The following is a 19,800-nucleotide window of genomic DNA, read 5'->3' as shown; positions in this document are numbered from 1 at the left end:
TTTACACTCATATTCCCCACATACCTAACAAGCTTGTAATCACTGTCTGCTGAGCTAAACTTGCCAGGGGGCTCTGTAAGCCATCTTGTTGTGAGCTGATCTTTACTAGAATCAATACACGCTCACAGGAATAACATGTGCACAGATATTTCAGAGCAAATTTGGCAGATGACAATTATAGTCCAGTAACAGCTGGGAAATCTATAAGTATGCTGCTTACTCATTAGACTGTAAGCTCCACTGGGGCAGGAACAAATGGGAATAACGAACAATCCCCGGGAAGCTGTGCAGTAATGTGTTAGCACTATATAAACTTAAAGAAAAATTAAGATTCATTCCAGTTCAGAGACGGCACCAAAAATATTGTCTCTCATCAGACTAAATATAATTCAGTGTTGCTTGTTCAATTGCATTTCTGCATTACAGGCATTTAGGGGTATTTTGTTTTTCTTTTCAAATTTAAGATCACATTTTTGCAATTTGAAAAAATGCAGCAACTTTCCTTTTTTTTTAACAAAAAGCTAGAATGAGAGAAATTCGACAACCTAAATCTGTCTAGCTTCAATGGATGTCAATGGGTGCTGTATTTTTGCCATTATGAGGGATTCTGCCATGATAGTTATGGTGCACTTTTTATTTCTAAATTGCACTGTTTACATAGCAAATAATTCACTCCACTATTTAACCCTTTCACTGCCAGCCGTTTTGGACCAAAGTGGAACTTCTACTGCCAGACAGTTTTTGAACATTTTGCACTGTTTCACTTTAGGGGCCTTTCCTCAGGGGGACTTTTAGTTTACCCAGGAAAACAATATATTGTTTTTTTCAGGACAAACTAAGCTTTCACAATATGGTAGAATTTTGGTGTAATTCCAATTCTGTAACAAGATATAGGCTTCTAAATGTCTAAAAAATTTAAAAAAAAAATCATATTTTTCATAATATAAACACATACACCAGAAACAAAAATTATTTTATGCACAAAAATACAACTGAATTGGAAAGTCCCATGTCTCCTGAACGTGCCAATACCAAATATATATAGTTTTATGGAGATTTCTCACTTGTATAGGTCAAAAACTCCCAGCAGTACACTACCAAATTTCCAAAGCACTGCTCCAGAAAGCTGCATACTTTAGATTTCAAGGCCAAAACGTCCACTAACAGAAGGTTTATCCCAGAAACTTACACATTTCTGGAAAGAACAGATTCTGGGGAATCCATAATAGGCACAACTGTCTGTCTTCTCCAAACTATCAAGTCGCAATGCTTTCCTAAAATTATTGGTTTTTATCAAAATTTGTGAAGTTTTTAAAAAATCGCTTCAAAGCTTCCAGTCTATAGTATCTTATCTCCTACAGGTTATAAAGTAACCAGATAAAACACCCTAAATATGAACGCCAGGGGTCCACTGAACAGTTTGATGCCCAATATGTATAGGTTTACCTAAGTATGTGGCATGTAGGGGCCCCAATGTGAACATACCCCCATATGTACTGTCATTTCTGTCATTTCAGCTCCTGCAAAATCAACACATTTACATCATTATATGTGGGATAAAGCTAGTAAAAAGTACACTCACCCCAGAAAGTCATATATTTTTGGAAATTACACATTCCCCCGAATCTAAAATGGGTACCCATGTCTTTCTACTCCAAAGTACCAAGCCGCAAAGCATTTCTAAATTTAGCAATTTTGATGACATTTCCAAAAATCCGCTCAAAGCTTCCACTTTGCAGCATCTTATCTCCCACATAGCATTAAGTACCAAGATAAAAGACCCTGAATTTGAATGCCAGGGGTCCACTGAACAGTTTGATGCCCAATATGTATAGGTTTACCTAAGTATGTGGCATGTAGGGGCCCCAATGTGAACATACCCCCATATGATGTGTCATTTCAAAAAATCAACACATTTACATCCTTTATGTGGGATAATGCTACAAAAAAGTATGCTCACCCCAGAAAGCCATATATTTTTGAAAAAAAAAAAAATAGCGCATATGGATTTCTCGCCTGCCAGCTCAGCTTTTGCACACAGAGTCCCCTGTCAGCGTATTATGTGCCGTAACCCCCTCTAACTATACAGAGACCCCCAGAAAACCATATATTTTTGGAAAGTACACATTCTGATGAATTCAAAATAGGTAAAGTTATATTTGTTTGCCAAAGTTACACCTGGCAAAGCTATGCTAAAAACAGATCAGGAACACTTATACAGGGATAAAAATGCAATAAAACCACAAAAATTGTGCAAATCAGTGAAACAACAAAATAAGTCACACAACAGTGTAAGTAGTGATCAGAATATCTGATCCAATAGTCACACTGTCAAAAAATATACAGTTTTTAAGGAAAATAAACTAAAAACAAGCAGTAAAATGGAAAAAAAAATAAAATAATATTAATACAAAAAAAAAGTTTGTGTATACACGTGTGTACATATGTAAAAGTAGTGTGACAGTGTGTAAGTGTGTATATGAGTGTATATAAGTGTATATTAGTGTGCAAAATGAAAAAAAATACTAGTGCTAAATTGTGTGCTGCATGTAGGTATAAATGTGTGTAAGTGTGTAAATACAACAAATAAAAACACACTTACCTGTACAGAAGATCCAGATCGCATGGCTGGCCATCCTGCTGCAGTCCCGGTGAGTGGGCGGCTCTTGGGGGGGAAACAGGAACCAGGAAGCTGGGAGCAAGCAGCAGACGCGATGCGATCGCGTCTGCTGCTTGGGGGGGGGGGGCCTGCGACGATCGCGTCGCAGGGCCGACATGACAGCTCCCCTGGCTAGTTGCCCAGGGGGCTGTCATCACTAAAAACTCTCGCATGCCGCTTCTGCAGAGAGAATCTTTATCTGCCTAATGACGTATGGCAGATAAAGCCTTTTCCTGCAACAATGTACGCTGTACGTCATTGGCAGGTAAAGGGTTAAGGTATGATTCTTCAACCAACTTATGTATTTTAGTTGTAAAATTGGTGTATTGGCGCCGTCTCAGTGCATTGTGCCTGAGTCTGAGCTTTCAGAAGAAGCCAGTGCTACACAATGCAACTGCATTCAGATATCCTCATTTTTCTCCTGCTCAGTGTAACTGAAAGAGTCATGACATGGCTGAGCTGGACTTGGATTTTTACTACTGAGTGCAATTCTCATATCTATCACTAGGTGGGGCATGGCAGCATTTTTAGCAATACAGGTGTCAGGGAGCTGCTATCTTGCTACCTTCTTATCATTTAGCTGATCTGCTGCTGGAGGAAAAGGGAGGGGGGAAATCACTCCAACTTGCAGAGCAGCAGCAGTAGATTATGAATGAAGTTTATCAGAAAAACTAGTCACATGGCTGAGGGCACCTGGGAAACTAATAATATATCTTTAGCTCTTCTGCTTAGGCAGTGCTATCAAATGATGCATTTTGAAAAAAAAAAACTGTTTCCCATGATAGAATCCTTTTCCATAATGCAACTGTCAGGCTTAATCCCAATTTTTTTGTTGTTATTGTGTTTTGGAAAAATTGTAAAAATTAAAAAATGAATAAATTAGCTTCTCCCATAACCATCCTCTGTGAGAAGGTAGTGTAACTGTCAAACATGGCCTGCTAGGAACAGTTGTGGCGCAGCACACATAAATGGGCCACCGCCCCAGTATTGCAGAAAGCATGTCGGGGAGAAGGGCAAGGGAAGAGCGAGAAATTAAAACTGACATGTTCTTCTTTTGTGTGTCACTGAACAACCCTTTCATGTTGGTTATGTGTTTTGTCATCTGTACAGAGCACAATGCTTTGCACATAACAAGCCCCCATTAAATGAAATCCAACTGTACAATTATTCCAGGTGAAGTGTCTATATGCATTTGAGGGATAATTCTCTGAGCAAATTGCCTTTGTGATCAGTCCAGTGCACTGAAGATTCACGCTCTAATTCCTGTGATGTACTCGCCAAGCAACTCAAAACCCAGCAGAAAACTCACATGAAAGCCACAAATTTACAACATATGTTGGAAAGGTTTTTGAATATTCCTGAAAAAAATGAAATATGCATTTCTGACTATTTATAAAGTGTCAGAGATTTGTATCGGTGTGTCTGATGGATGCAGGGCAGTGCTGGAGGTGCAGCTCCAGGCTCACAGCCAGTGAATGGACCAATCTTGATGTTTTTAAAAAACTAAGCAAAATGATTAAATTAGAGAAATCAGTTTAGCAAAGCCAAACCTGGACTATTGTTTTATTGATGCCCAGGAGCTCGCTGGTGTCTCTGACGCTTGCTTGTAAGATTGTACAGTATTAAAACTGTTTGCCCTTCCAGAACTGCAGGGTTTACACAAGAGGTGAAAAGAAAACAATGCGCCATATCCCAGTATGCAGTAGATCAATATGGACTGAGAGAATTGGCATCAGTTAGGAGGAAAGCAGACACACTGCTGGGACTGATACAAGCAACACATCAGGGGTCCAGCACTACACAGTGCAATCAGCACGAACCTTCATCTAATGCTATATTTTCTAATTAAATATAAAAACCTCACGGCAGGGAGAGTGAGAAATTTTCCTATGTTTCCTGCACTTGGCCATAAATACAGCTAATTACTCCTTCATATGGGCAATATAGAAATGGTTTTCGCTAAGGAGATGAGAACCTTAAGTGACGTCACATACATCACTCACACCTCACAAATCGTAGCTCAAACCGATAAATTCTACCCGTGCATGCGCAAATGCATCAAATGACATCACTGATGGGAGGGAGGATTTGGAAAAATTAGGAGAAAGCTGCTGGGGGACGGAAAACCAGGGGAGAGTCCCCAAACTCTGGTAACTCCCAAAAAAATAGGGGAGGTTGACAGCTCTGTATTCACTTTATACAACCAAAACTTGCTTCCAAACCAAGAATTTAAAAATAAGCACCTCTGGGATCAACATCCAAGAGGTTGGTGAGCAACATGTTGCCCTTGAGCCGCTCTAGGCAGTGATTCCTAACTATTTTTACCTGAGAGCCACACCCAAATGTAAAAAGAGTTGAGGAGCAACACAAGCATAAAAAAAAGCTCATGAGGGTGCCAAATAAGGGCTGTGATTGGCTACAGGAGGTTCAGTTTGCAGATCCCTTTAAATGTATCCTTTCAAATATTTACACTTACTAGTCTAGGTGATCAACAGATCCTACACTGCATAGATGGAAACACTTGGACCTTCTTGGTGTCTTTCTCCCTTTGCACATGATGAGACATTGCTATTAATGTTCTAGTCTTTGCCAATAACAGCTCAGAATTAACAATACTTTGGGCACCTTTTCAGTCAGCTTTCCACAGCTACAACCCATAATGCCTACCATTAACTTTTCAAACATTGTGTAAATAATCTTAAAAGTTGAATTTATTTATAAATGGGCCATTATACCATACTTTTATTCTCCCTTTCTATTTGTCTAATGGGAACAGAGGTAAAAAGATAATTATTCTCTCTTTTTTACCCCAGTACATTATTTGCCGCAGTACCTTAGCACTTTAACAGAAGGACCTGTCCCTGTGACAGGAGTTTAGTGGAAAAGCCATAAGACAGTTGTACAAAGAAAGGAAACGATAAGTCAACAGAGCTAGAAAGAACTACCCAAATATACAAAAGCTAAAGGATGTCTCATTTGAACACAGGACTGTTTTACAATGTTTAGCTAATCACTACTTGTGGTTCATTCACTACAATTAGGGGCACATTTACTAATCCACAAACATCTGAAAAGTGTCCGAATGCATTTTTTTCGTAATGATCGGTATTTTTGCGACTTTTTTGCGAATTTCGAGCGCTCAATACGAAAAAGTCGCGACGGTGACGAAAAAATCGCAAAAAATACGAAAAAGTCGCAAAATGTTCGTTACCAATCCGATTTTTTCCCATTCGGGATTCGGATTCGTGGATTAGTAAATCAGCCCCTTAGAGTTGTAACAAATCCGCAATTCTGCATATTGACACTATTCAAGTCAGAAGCCCATGTCATTCATTGGTAACCATCTCAATGCAACTACCGTATTTATGGTGGTGTGAAGCCCTGCACTTACTTATTTTCGTTCCCAAATCTTTGCCACTATGTTGTTTAATATCTGCACCCTACTTTTCCAACCCTATTTTTACTAAATGAACTGTAGCACTAGCTTGACACCAATTCTCTTTACAGATGAGGACAAACAAAACCTAATAAAAAGCTTCAAACAATATTGGTACAGGTGCAATGTCTTTAAGAATCAACTTGTGGAGCATCATCCTGAAGGATTGGTGGGGTCTAAAAGTCAGAAAAGTTCTTTCATTGTTGACGAGTGCAAACAAAAACTTGAACTTGTGATAATACTTGTCTGCATGGGTTTAGCGCATGACTTTGCCCGAGGAAGTAACAACCACATTTATAGCATTTATAGGACTTCTGTACTGCAGCTGTGAGCTTTAGCAACATTGCACATTGTCTCAACTCTAAAAGTTATGTTCATGCATAAAAAGGTTGTAGGCTACTGTCAGAACTTGAGAACATGAACACAAATGAACAACTTAGATGGCACAAGGCTCTTAATTAAGAGCCATGTGAATAGGACCTAGCGCCCTAGTGTTCCTGTGTTCCTGTAGACTTGAAAAATATGGGTGAGAGGACTGAAAATTGGTTCACGGTAGATAAAATGATATATTTTGACCACAGTAACAAGCAATCTGAAATATGTCACATTAGTCTAATTAGTAGTGCAAAATGTTTGGGATTTCCAGCATGGGATCTATTGTCTAAAACCCATTGTCTAGAAATATAGCAATACTACTTCAAATGGTGTTTAACATAAAAAAGGGTATGCTAATGCTTTGCAATAAAACAGTACCTTTTGCTTGATGTAATCTATAGCTGGCCATAAACTGCCAGACCTGCTCTTTTGCGATCTTACCAAACAAGTGGATTTGGAAGTTTATCTTGTCCTGGTCACCCACATGCAGGGTCTAAATTGGCCTGATCTGATTGGCCAACAATTAAATCATATACTGCAGCCTACAGAGGACCACCGGACAAGGACTGCATCAACATGCCAATGTGGTCCTCATCGGATGGGTTTTAAAAACCGACCTTATTTTCACAGGTGCAAAAAAGCACTGACCTTACTGCCTACCTCATAGCTGGGGGTAAGGATAGGGCTGCTTTGCACCCACCAGTGCCCTCTGCACCTTGTGCTGGATTTTTCTTCTATAAAGAAGTATAGAGGGCATGTATGTCCTGGATGAAAGTGTTTACTGAATGAGCATTAATCTGCCCAATTATGCACCCCTTAGTGCTATTACACTTGTGTCTTGGACACATGTAATTGAAGCCCCAGCTTTAACAATGGTAAATACTGATTAATATTAATCTGCCCAGTACTCAGCACCTGCTGAGAACATAAATAACAAGAACTAAAATAAACAGTTAATACATTGTTTGCGGTAAAACTGTGCAAATGTAGAATGCTCTGCGCCCACGAGAGATAAAGGCTTGTTTAATATCATACATGACATTATGTTATTTCTCACTGCGCTTTCATTAGATAAAGTGCTGCTCTAGCAGTCAGTTCTTGCTTTATAATAGTTAGCTGCTCTATTTAGAATGCAATTTTCTGCTTCTCTCCGTGCAAGAGACTTTTCATGATTTGATTTACCATTTATCCACCAGACTGGAGACCTGTGAAATTACTGTTTCTGGTTCTGATAATGCATAATAACTACCCTTACCCTGCCAGTGCTAGTGCCAGCTGCTTGTGCGCAACATTTTTTTTTACGCAGGTAACATTTTTTTGACACAGGGACTGATGTTGAAAATATGTGTTTAGGAACCAGACTTTTCATTCAGTGGCTGAAAATGTGGAACGTTAGTCACATGATTGCATAGGGTATAGGTTCTGTTGTGGGGTACTTAAGCACAGGTGTCATTAAAGGGGAACTCTACCCAAACACAACTTAAGCTTTTTGAAAATAAACATAATTTCAAGCAACTTTGCAATATACAGCAATTAAACAATATGCAGCCTTTTTATGATTTTTAATGTAATAATAAGGTTTGGAACAGTTGCCTAAGCCTGGCCCCCTGTTCTCCTGCTGATCTGGCTGACTTAGAGACTCAAATAAAATTTAACCATAGTTGACTGTCCTCAGCCTGCATCCTGCAAATCCCACAATTCCCTGCACACGTGACGTTAGTAAGGAAAGGAACATCACAGGGCAATGCATTGTGGGTTACGTAGTTCCTGCATCCTGTCTGTTGGCCACGCACGTACCAATTACGATCTTTCCTGTAACCATTGGTCGCAGGAAAGATCGCTTGTTCCCTCCACTGACGTTCAGGATTGAATTGTCAGACATGGAGGTAGAACCAATAGGGATTCTACCCCTATCTAACGATTCTGCCCTAAACACAGTTTTTGTTCGGGCGCTTTCAATGGCACCCGATCAAAATCTTTTGCCCCGCCCATAGAGACAGCACTTCTGCCATATCGGTCATCTCGTCGATCCGCCATACACACACCAAATATTGTACAAAATGAGGTTTTGGATGATAATATTGGTGCATGTATGGGCAGCTCAAGCTGGAGAAGTTGTTACAATTTGTAACCTTAATGTTTTAGTCCCTCCTCTCCTGCCAGGATTTCAAATGACGCAGAAAGAAAAGAACTGTTTTGCAGTTGGATTTTAGCATTTGAAAATGGGGGCTCTTTAACTAATTTTGGTTCAGAAGCTGGTATTCCCTTTTAAGTTAATGATTAATGTGGAAGATAAATTGCCATGGGACTGACAAGACTAATAAATATTGAATATAGTTCCTAATGCTTGAGTCTGATAGTATAAAAAGGCTCAGTGATTAGGGCATTTGCAGAGTCAGACCATGAGGTTTTGTGCCTGATGTGGTTGTCCCTTTCTAAAATGTGATATATGCAAAACAAGTAAGTATAATTTAAGAAACAGATGATATATCATGGTTAAAGTGGACCTGTCACCCAGACATAAAAAAACTGTATATTAAAAGTCCTTTTCAAATTAAACAAATTCATTTTTATATTAACACATCCAACCCCATTATAAAGGCATTTAAAAATCCCAGTTTAATCATATACTGCTTGCCCCGCCTCTATGCCTTAAGCATAGTAATTCCAAGACAGAAGGAAACAAGATTTATATTATTTATATAGCGTAAAGTTTATTTTGCTTAACTAACAATATTAAAAATAATTTGGAGCTCTTAGGGTGAATGGTCCCATTTAAGATATATGTCATAGAAAACAGACACGACAACTAATACAGGGCAGTTCAGTTTATAACACAATTATAAAGCATCAGACCAGATACAAACAATATAACAAATACAAATGAAGAATAAACTGTAGAAAGAAAGACCCCTGTTTGCAAGAGCTTGCAATCTAAAGGCTGCTTGATTGGGACATTACAGCCTTTTTTCCCCCAGCAACAAACAAGTGGGCCCTTTGCTATGAGGTGGTCAGTGGGCATTTTTTTTAGGGCTTAATGAGCTGTGCCCATGGGGCTGTGGGGATCTGTGCGATCAGCTTTACATTAAACGTGGTTTAATTCTATTTAATAATAATAATGCACATGTTACAAAAAGAGTTCTCTCTTTACCCAGCAATCAGTGTTTTATAGAAAAAGCAAACACTTTCTAGTTGTAACAATATGAGGATCAATAAAAAAAGTGCAAGCTCTTCGGGGAAAGTATTGGGAGACAGATAGGTGTTTGACATAAAATAGCCTAAAGAAGAAGCAAGTACTTTGTACAGCAGCCCATCTGTGTATTCCGGCTCTCAGGAAAGCCCTGCTGACATCTGATTGGATAGGGCCCTTGTAGGGAGGTGGGCCATGGACCTTGGGAAAAAGCCTGTCCTTTCAGTTCAGGAGACAGAAGAGACACAAGGGTCCTGCTGGAAGCTGCACACTGTTTCGTGCCTGGGACTTTGTGGATTGGGTGCCAAGAGAAGGAGACAAAGAGAAAAACTAGGCGCTGTTCTGTTACTGAGCAGCACAGAGAGGAATTGTGAAACCACATAGATACTTCTGTATCTACACTGTAAATAAACTCTTCATAGAACACAGCCTGATGTCTAGATCATAGAATGTCTGGGGTGAGTCTGTAATAACAGATTTCTGATCAGATGAAAGTATCAAAGCTGCAGTGATTTCTGTTTCGAAACCTTAGTACATATCATAATGGCAGAATTTCACGTGGAACAGAGACTGAGCTTTAAATGTGCTTTAACCCTGCTTTATCCACTCTGAAGGACTCAGCACTGAATACTTCCAGGGAAAAGCCCAACACTTACTCGGGTGTCTGTCTCCTTGGGGTGGGGGTTGGATTGGCTCTCTAAGAGCAAACTGTATAAATAGATCTGCCTATGGAGACCAAACTGAGACATCAGGATTTGGAGAAGAGTGGAAAAGAGCAGATTTGGGGAGAAGAGAGGAGGAATCAGCAGCAATAGCCTTTGTCTGAGAGCGCACCACTACAAAAGGTAAGAGAAGGCAACCTGTGTGTCACACTGCATGTAACTGGATACACAGGGAAATAATGGTAATAAGGGTTACACATAGATACTGCTACTCTGACATGCAGAGGTATTCCCACTGTTAATATGTAGGGTAATGCCCTGCCATACACAATTGGATTGCATAGTGAAAAATACGCAGAGCATTGTAATGCTATACATAGTAATGTATATACAGAGTGACAGAGTAATATAGTGATATGAAGAACAATATGACCACATGTGAGAGTTAGAAAGTGACATATAAAGTGTTAAACCCACAGTAACATAGGGTTATTCAGAGAATAATTACAGAGCTATATAGTGATATGCAGAGTGGTATAGCAATATAAAGTACAATACAGTGATATGCAAGGAATTATAACAACATATAAAGTAATATAAGGACATGCAAAGCATTTGTTACAACATAAAGTAAAAAGTAATATAGGGAAATGCGGAGTATTATACTAGAGAGTAATATAATGTTATACAGAGTATTATAACATACTGATGAATAAAAAGACATACACAGCAATATATAACATACAGAATAATGCAGGGAGATGAAGAGTATTATAACAATATTAAATCATTTACAAATATGCATTATATTTATCTGGTAAAACTATTTAACACAGATCAAATACAATATATATGGGAATATACACACACAAGAAAAGAGAGATACTCTGAATATTCTAAGAAAATACATATCAATATAATGATATGCAAAAACTATTATATAAGTTATATTGTGACGTACAACACTGTGCAGACATACAGAATATTGTAACAGGTTGAATTAGATTAGCAAAGAGAAGAAATGTATTTATGCAGAAGTGAATGGACAGCTAAATGCAATATGATATATTAATATGCAGTTTAACATTAAAGCATTCTGAGTAATATGCAGTATACAGTATGCAGAGCAATGTAGCTACAAGCACAACAGTGGGAAAATGCGTAGTAATATAGAACCATTTATACATAGTACTATTATAGGCTTAATAATAAAATAACCTGCAAAGCAACCTGTGGGCAAGTGGTAACAATATGCACACAAAGCATTATAGTTACATACAGAGAACTTAACACAGTAAAAGGGAATATAGTTGTTATACAGCGAATATAACACCATACAGAGCAATATAGCGACAAGTCCAGTATTGTACCAGAATGCAAGCTAATATAGAGAGATGCAGAACTTTTTAACATGTTGCAGAATTATATAGTGACAAAAATAGCTGAGTAGCACCATACACAGGTATGTAATACGCAATGTAATATAGTGACACACGCCCCTGTAACAATGTACAGAAATATAGGTGCATTCAGAATATTGTACTAACATGCTTATATAATGATACGCAGAGCATTTAAATGATAAAGTGGCAGGTGGCAGACAAAATATGTACTGAATATTAAGATGCAAGTAATCAAGCGAAAGGTGGAGCATTAGTACATAAAGTAATGCACGCAAAAAGCTCTGTAACTACACGCAGAGTAATAAAAAGGTACAGGAACATGAGAGAAATATGCAGAAAATATTATGGGACACCAGGCAGTTATATAGTGAAACATGCAGAGCAATGTGACAACACGTAAAGGAACATGGCAAAGAATTACAATAATATAGTAAAAAGCATAGAGCAATGTGGGACCAGGCTAAATAAAACTGGGGCAAGCTGAACATTGCAAATTTACAGTAAGACATCAAAAATAATGTAATTCTAGGGAGTGTAATACAGACACCATGCAAAGCATTGCAGTAATACGGAAACATAAAGAGGATTTTCAGTGCTATAGGAACACATGCAGAGCAATGTAATGTCAGGCAAAGTAAATACATAGACATCCAGAGCATAGCATTAATATAGTGAGATATGCAGAGCAATGTGAACCCAAGCAATGTAATATAGGGGGCATTACAGTAATAAAACAGGCAGACTTTGTAAAACCCTACAGTACAAGCTAAGGATAGGCTGGGGCATATGGTAAAAATATTGCTTAGCAAAATGGGCACCAATCTATTCAGAGAGATATAACCATATATTTTATAGAAAGAGCAAATGTGTACAACTGAAACACCAGTTTCAGTTTGCTTTAACAAATTCTTTATTTATTTTTTGTTATTGGAGGCTGGTAATATTGTGCATTTTCCAGCAATACAGACTGACTGGCAGAATTTTGTTAACTGAATGCTTTACTACATGATTCTATACCACCTTTGCTGATTACCTGTATCACTAATTTTGCCATCTACAGAATGACTTACAGATACCTTGGCCCAGGTCACTTCTCTTACATCCAGAATGAAACATTATTACCTTCCCTACATCCCCTGTTTCATTCTGCCTCATTGTAGATGAACTTGCAGATGCAACCCTGCACTCTCTGCCGTTTGACGCAATTCTTTTGTGCCATTGATTTGCTATGAAAGCTGCAAATCAATGTACTGTAGCCGAATAAAAGCGATTTCATACTTCTCACAAAAGAAGCCATGTCATTATAGATATTGTCTCAGTAACTGGGGGATAGATCTGCTTTATGATGCCCTTAAGTTCATGAAATAACTGAGAAGCCATTCTAGTAGTCAATACGGCAACCTTTTATTGAATGTGCTGTATTATAGCTTTGATGTCTGGGAACTGGAAATATTTTGAAGTGACATGCAACTCTCTGAAATGCAACATTAGAACATGTAGGTCTCATGCAGACAGGAATACCTGGGTTTGCTTCAATATGTTCTGTTTTGAAATTGTATATTGAAACTGCACATCATTTCAGGGCCACCCAACAGTCTCAGGGTCTGAGTCCCCTTTTGTTGGACCCCTGTTGTGCCAGAAGGTTATGTTGTGCCACAGGTTGCCTTTGATAAGGATAAAATTCATGCATAGACATCAGAAATATTGCACTAGATACATCTAGGATGTGGTGCATCTTACACCAAAGGGGCATTTACTAATGCTCAAATTTTTTGCCATTCAGGTTTCTTGGCACCAAAATACAAGCTTTTCATTTTTTTTTGCAATTCATTATGTGACAAAGCTGCAACAAATCCGAAAGCAACAATATGCCATCTAAAACCTGCTGAGAAGTCAATGGCAGATGTCCCTTTTACAAATGGAAGATATTTCTTTGCTTTGTGGTTTTAGAGGTTTTTGTTTTTTTTGACGCTGTCATTTGTGCCACAATACAAAAAAAAAAAAGTTTTTGCATTTTTTTCTGCATCTTTTTTTGTTCATGGTTCTTCAGTTCGGATCTTTTTAAGAATGACTGATATTCGTGGAAATGAGTTAAGTTGTAGTTTAAAAAAACCTTTAAAACCACAAAAATCCAAATGCTGATAAATGCCCCCCTAGAGTGGTGATTTTAGACTTTGAATGTGAAAGGGTGGGCTGTATTTTAAGCGCAAGCTGAGCAAGCTAAGGAATCTAGTCACTGAGGTCAAATGATATAATAAATATTCTATGTCTTAGGTTGAAGCCATGATGAAGACTCTCTCCAGTGGGAACTGCACACTCAGTGTCCCAGCTAAAAACTCTTATCGGATGGTTGTCCTTGGGGCATCCAGAGTTGGCAAGAGTGCCATCGTTTCTCGCTTCTTGAACGGACGATTTGAAGACCAATACACACCGACCATTGAGGATTTTCATCGCAAGCTGTACAACATCAGAGGAGACATGTACCAGCTAGACATTCTAGATACATCTGGAAACCATCCATTCCCAGCCATGAGGAGGCTATCGATTCTCACAGGTAGGTGCACAGACAGATTGGGCTAAACATGAACACAATTATTATTGTAGGTAATGCACAGTGGTACTGACATTTTAGACTGGTACTAAAATGCACCACAGCAGTTGCCTATAGCAACCAATCAGATCCTTGATTTCCTTTTGTAACTGATCAAAATTATTTTTTTCTATGAAATGATGTTATTAGGAGTTATATGGTGGAAATGGTCCCAGTAGCAACTGTAAATTTTCATTAAGCACAAATTCATAATCTTGAACTTTTCTGCAGAATTCCCAAGCAAAAAAGGGACTGAAACTTTAATAGGTGAAAGGCCCCCTCCTGGCCTCTCTCCTTGCAGCAGTACCAGTGCCTATTCCATAGTTTAGGTGTGATGTCCAAGGAGTAAAAAAAATCTGATCGCTAAGGTGATGACATAAACATATCCTGAGAGAGTATTTAGTGTGACAGAATATAAACATTCATACACATGCTATTTTTGTTTCTATAGGGAGGATGTTTTGGAATGCTATATATCACTAGAAAATGAAAGAAAACCAGCATAGTGAGCTGTGACAGTAACACTTAAAGCTCCTCATTCTCCATCCAGTCATTGTTCTGCACTTAATAGAATCCAAGGGGAGTACTAGAACAATCTTAAAAATCAGGAACCAACACTATTAATGATAGCCAGGATTCTTCTGACTTCTGCTCACACTGAGTCAAGTGGCTCCTCAGCTGGTGGTTCAGCATAGCAACTGGTCCAATACACTTGTCAGCTCTTTGTTGTGATTGGTTTGCAATTCCCACTATTTCCTTGTTACCCGTTAACAATTTGATTGCAAGGGATACATCAAGGTCTGCTATGTGCGAATTAGTCTGCTATGTGTGAAAAAAGTAGCTCTGGACTAGAAAGATTGGAAAGCTGGGAGGCTGCAAGTAGATGGATGAAAGATAGATGGAAATGTAATTTAGGAAGACAGGGAGTTTCAGTACAACTATGTGTGGGAATATTCCAGATGACAGAAGAGCTTAGGAACTGTAGATCAGCTACCACTGCAGACACGTCCTGAATGAAGGGATTGGGACTGCATAATTATATGTCTGCCCTTTAGGCAATAGAAACAGCAGCTCTTGTGGGGATATAGAGGGTACAGGGATATTCACGACTGATGGGCAATTGTAATAAACATGTGCAAAATATATCATCTTCTGAAAAGAGTTGGGGGCCACAAAAAAATTTGCATTTGTGACTAGACTCTTTTAGTTACTCCACTGGTGGCCATGTGTATTTTACTAAAAAGACTGGTGACATAAATAGGGGCATATAGTGTGACTTTGTGCAGCAAAAAGTCAGAAGTGTGAGCAAATAGCAGCAACTGATGGGGAGAATATGAAGGAAAGGTTTATGAGGACATGTTTGTGCATGTGTATATCAGCCAATACTTGCCTGTGATAGGTAAACTGAGCCAGACACCTTAAGCTTCGGGACAAGTGTAACCAATTCAGGAACCACCAGACCTGCTTTTATGCAAAATGACAGGAATTTTGGCATTGCCAATTCTGATTCAACCCTAACCCTTTTGCCAGCACAAAAGAATTGAGAATGGGGTGATTGTAAAGCTTGTATGTGCCCCTCAGTTATGTTACATTCAATCATTAATTACTCCAGCAGCTAATGGTTGGGTATATGTAAGAGCTAACAAGAAGACATGTGCCAGCAGTGGAGAACACAGTCTAACTCCAACATCTTCTGTCTTTCCAGGTGATGTGTTCATCCTTGTTTTCAGCCTGGACAACCGGGACTCCTTTGATGAAGTAAAGAGGCTTAGAAAGCAAATTTTGGAAGTCAAATCTTGTGTCAAAAACAAAACTAAAGAGACAGGTGAATTCCCTATGATGATTTGTGGCAACAAAAGTGATCATGGGGAGCATCACCGCAAGGTGAGAGCTGAAGAAGCAGAACGCCTGGTGTCTGGAGATGAAAACTGTGCTTACTTTGAGATTTCTGCAAAGAAAAATATAAACGTAGACAAAATGTTCCAAGTCCTATTTAGCATGGCAAAGCTGCCCAATGAAATGAGCCCAGCCCTCCATAGGAAGATCTCCATGCAGTATGGGGATACCTTTCACCAGAAATCTTTCAGGCTGAGAAGAATGAAGGAGGTAGATGCTTATGGCATGGTCTCACCTTCAGCTAGACGTCCCAGCGTCAACAGTGACCTTAAGTACATCAAGTCAAAAGTACTGGGGGAAGGACAAGGACGGGACAGGGAGAAGTGCACTATTCAGTAAAGACTGTGCTGGGGCATCCCATAGTGCCTTTGTGGTTGAGAGGAAAAAGGATATCAAGGATCCCCAGCCCTTCAGTTTGTTTCTGTGAGAACTATAAATGGACAACATTCATTTTGGCAGTATTATGTCTGCTTGTTCTGAACTTTGTCCTGCTCAGTAGAACAAAATCCTTATTCCTTGGTTAACGAGTATTCATTAATCAATGCCAAAGGAAGATCTCACTTTGAAGCCTTTCTGTATGTTGGCAGATCAGTGAATTGATGGATGGTTTCAACTCCAACTTGAAGAAACTTTACAACTTAATTCCATTAAATTTCTCAGATTTGTTCATACATTTAAAACAAATTGAATTAAAACAGTATATGTGCGTTTGGTTGGAGACCTGATAGTTGAGGAATCTAACCTCTATTGAAAGGACTTCTCTGGTTAGAGACTTGGTTATGGCCATATTACATTCAGGCATCTAACCTTTATTGAAAGGACTTCTCTGGTCACTTGGCAGTCTCTCAACCTGGTTTTCCAAAGAATACAATTAAAATAGATGAGCCTATACTTGAAATATTTGCCATTTTTTGAGGAAGTGAACTTATACAAACACTGACCATGTAAAATAATCCATTTGGTTTGGTTATTTGTGGTTTGCTGCATGTGAGCCAATGAACATTTTTGTTTCTGTGATTGTGAACTACAAATATGAAGTTTCTGTACAACTGAATGACTCAAGACTTATTCAGAATGTCTAGTCATCTAATCTTCACTGGCCTAGGGAGCAAATTGTCATGCACTTGCAGCTGTAACAGCAGCGGACAGTGGAGATCAAAATCAAAACTTAGCTTTTAAGGACCAAACACAGAAAAAGCTTATTTTGATTTATTTTATTGATAAGTCTGAAAAATCAATTCATAGCCCTGTCATGGCCCCTATTTTCTGTGCATTAGGACAACCCTCCCAGCAACATAATTACAGAAATCTGTGGTGTAACTAAAGATGAAACAGACATTGCAGCCGCAGGGTTCCCAGGACAGGGTTGATGACCTGCAATTTTGTAAGGGAAAGAGGCCATGGCCACTTAAATGACATCATTTATTCAGCCAAGACTGAAATACATTGCCCTGTCTAAGGTCTACAAAATAATGCTCTATTTAAACAATAATATTGGGCTTAATGAGTCTGGTTGGGACAATGCAACAATAGAGTGTTACATTTTATGTGTTTAACTGACAATATTTCAAAATAATTTTGTTCAGGTCGTATTATAAGGTTGATTAAACTGTATTTTGTTTTTTAATATAAAGTATCATGTGTGTACATTTGTCTTTACTTGGTGTGTAATCTACAGGTGTAGAGCTGAATCCAGACAAGGTAGTGTATCCTCAAAGCACCAGAGTGCCACAGCAGTGGGGTAATGGGTATATCTACCTCATGTTAAACTCATGCCATCAGCGGGCAATGTACATGGCACTGGGGTAGTTCTGGTGTTAAATGGATATTATTATCAACAATAAAGTGTGTATTTGTGCCAGAAAACGGTGTGTAATGTTTAGTAAAGCAGTGTAGGTTTGAGGTAAAAAAAAAAAAAACAGATTTTGGAAAAGCTATAGTCAATGTAGTGCTTGCATGTGTTAGTGGTATAGGATTAACCCATGTAAATAGGACTTTTCTAAGAGCCTTAAGGAATTTGTTCCTAGAATCCCTTTTGACAGTGTTTCATGGCTGAGATTTATCTCTAACAGAGCACTGAAACCATAGCAGCCCAATGGAGATAATTAAGATGTGGCTGAATACTACATGAAATGAAAAAGCTCACAGGCATTTTAAATATGTAGTTTATAAAAACTATGAAATACTACTAATTTAAATACATTTTTGGAATGAAAATATCACTTTAAGTACACAGATGATCATTTATAAGGAGAGTTAACAGGGTATTAATTGAGCCCATGTGCTTTCCTATTGGTCTTTACCCAGTTACCCAGACACCTAACCTATACCCTGTTAAACATACATGTAGTGGTCACAATGATGAAATAAAGAATATAGGGGTCATTTCTAACTGGAGGGTAAGGTAAATTATAAAAGGCAAAGTATAAAAAAATGTTTTGCACTTTGCAAAAGTGTCCAGGTTCAGGCCTCTGTGTTCTGTTTTATACAGACACCTGCGTCAGCCCCCCAATAAATAAAGCACTGTCTGTGCTGGCAGCACTATATTTATGAGGGGTTGGAGGTCACATAAGTATCCCTCCTTCAACCCCATACTAGTCCATGGCCTGCAGGTTAGGCAATTGGGCCTTGTACTTACCACCTACCATATAGCAGACACTGTGCTCTGCACTTCACGCTTTATAATTAAGAGTACTACTGGACCCAAGGCAGGGGTGCTATCTAACTGAGCACTTGAAATCCAAAATTTGCACACTATGAAAACCGATTAGCACGGATAGCACTTGCACAGGGTACTGGATGCTGACCTGTTGCACTCTGCACCATTGTGCTGCTCTATGCACAAGGGCACCATGTACTTAAGACATTTGATAGGCAGCATTACATACAGGGCTCCCAACCCACCTTGTGGGCAGAAGCACACCTTTTAGCCCTGCCTCTTATATGGTGCATACAAGTTACACCCTCTTGCCCTTCTTCCACATTACACCTCAAGAGCACCCCTTGCTTTCTGGTATTGTATGTTGAGACACACAATTGAGGAAAGCTGGATACTGGCAATTCTATTGAGAGTCCTGGAAGAGCTCTAGGCACTGGCATTTCTTCTTTGGTTTTTGCCTTTTTAGTCCTTGTTTCTTAAAATGACTTTATCCGTAGTCCCTGCTCAATACTGCCACTGTGCTGTGCTACATGCCACAACTCATTAGAATGCTGTAACATCTACAAGTCTCCTCATTATCTCACTCCCTAGCTGAAATCATTGTAGAGAACTGAATTTAGATGGAGGAGGAGTCCGCACCCAGTTAAAATGAATCAGTCAGCTTTAAACCATGGCAGGAATAACTGAACTGAGTATATCACATAACTGCATAATTTAGAATGAAAACATCAACAAATGAGAAATTGTTTCGTATCAAAGGAGAAGGAAAGGTAAAAACTCAGTAAGCTTTATCAGAAAGGTCTATATAAATACAGCCATAAGCACTCAAAGAAACATGAATAGAAACACCACATTTCTTTCCTTTTATTCTGTGTACATGATCTTCTGTGTCAGACTTTCTGCTCCCAGACAGGGCACGGTACGAGTCTG

The 19,800-nt window shown here is 38.8% G+C and overlaps 1 protein-coding gene and 1 long non-coding RNA gene across 4 annotated transcripts in view; one reads left to right on the top strand and one right to left on the bottom strand.

Moving 5' to 3' along the window:
• Window positions 1-19,800, bottom strand: part of LOC105946975 — a 49,348-nt gene that overhangs the window by 15,677 nt on the left and 13,871 nt on the right. For 2 of the 3 annotated variants that reach the window (XR_004222416.1, XR_004222418.1), the window contains one exon: window positions 9,286-14,301. The exons of the other annotated variant lie outside the window; for it this stretch is intronic. This is a non-coding gene — a long non-coding RNA (uncharacterized LOC105946975). Of the gene's footprint in view, window positions 1-9,285; window positions 14,302-19,800 lie in introns of those variants that run through there. 3 annotated transcript variants of the gene reach the window in all.
• rasd2 (RASD family member 2) lies at window positions 9,912-17,844 on the top strand. Its single transcript, NM_001016006.2, is given in 3 exon segments — window positions 9,912-10,505; window positions 14,000-14,279; window positions 16,021-17,844. Coding segments are annotated over 2 exon segments (801 nt in total). The 5' UTR covers window positions 9,912-10,505; window positions 14,000-14,008; the 3' UTR covers window positions 16,551-17,844.

The sequence above is a fragment of the Xenopus tropicalis genome, chromosome 4 (assembly GCF_000004195.4).
Source record: "Xenopus tropicalis strain Nigerian chromosome 4, UCB_Xtro_10.0, whole genome shotgun sequence".
Classification (NCBI taxonomy): Eukaryota; Metazoa; Chordata; class Amphibia; order Anura; family Pipidae; genus Xenopus; species Xenopus tropicalis.
This window is presented reverse-complemented; position numbering and strand designations above follow the sequence as displayed.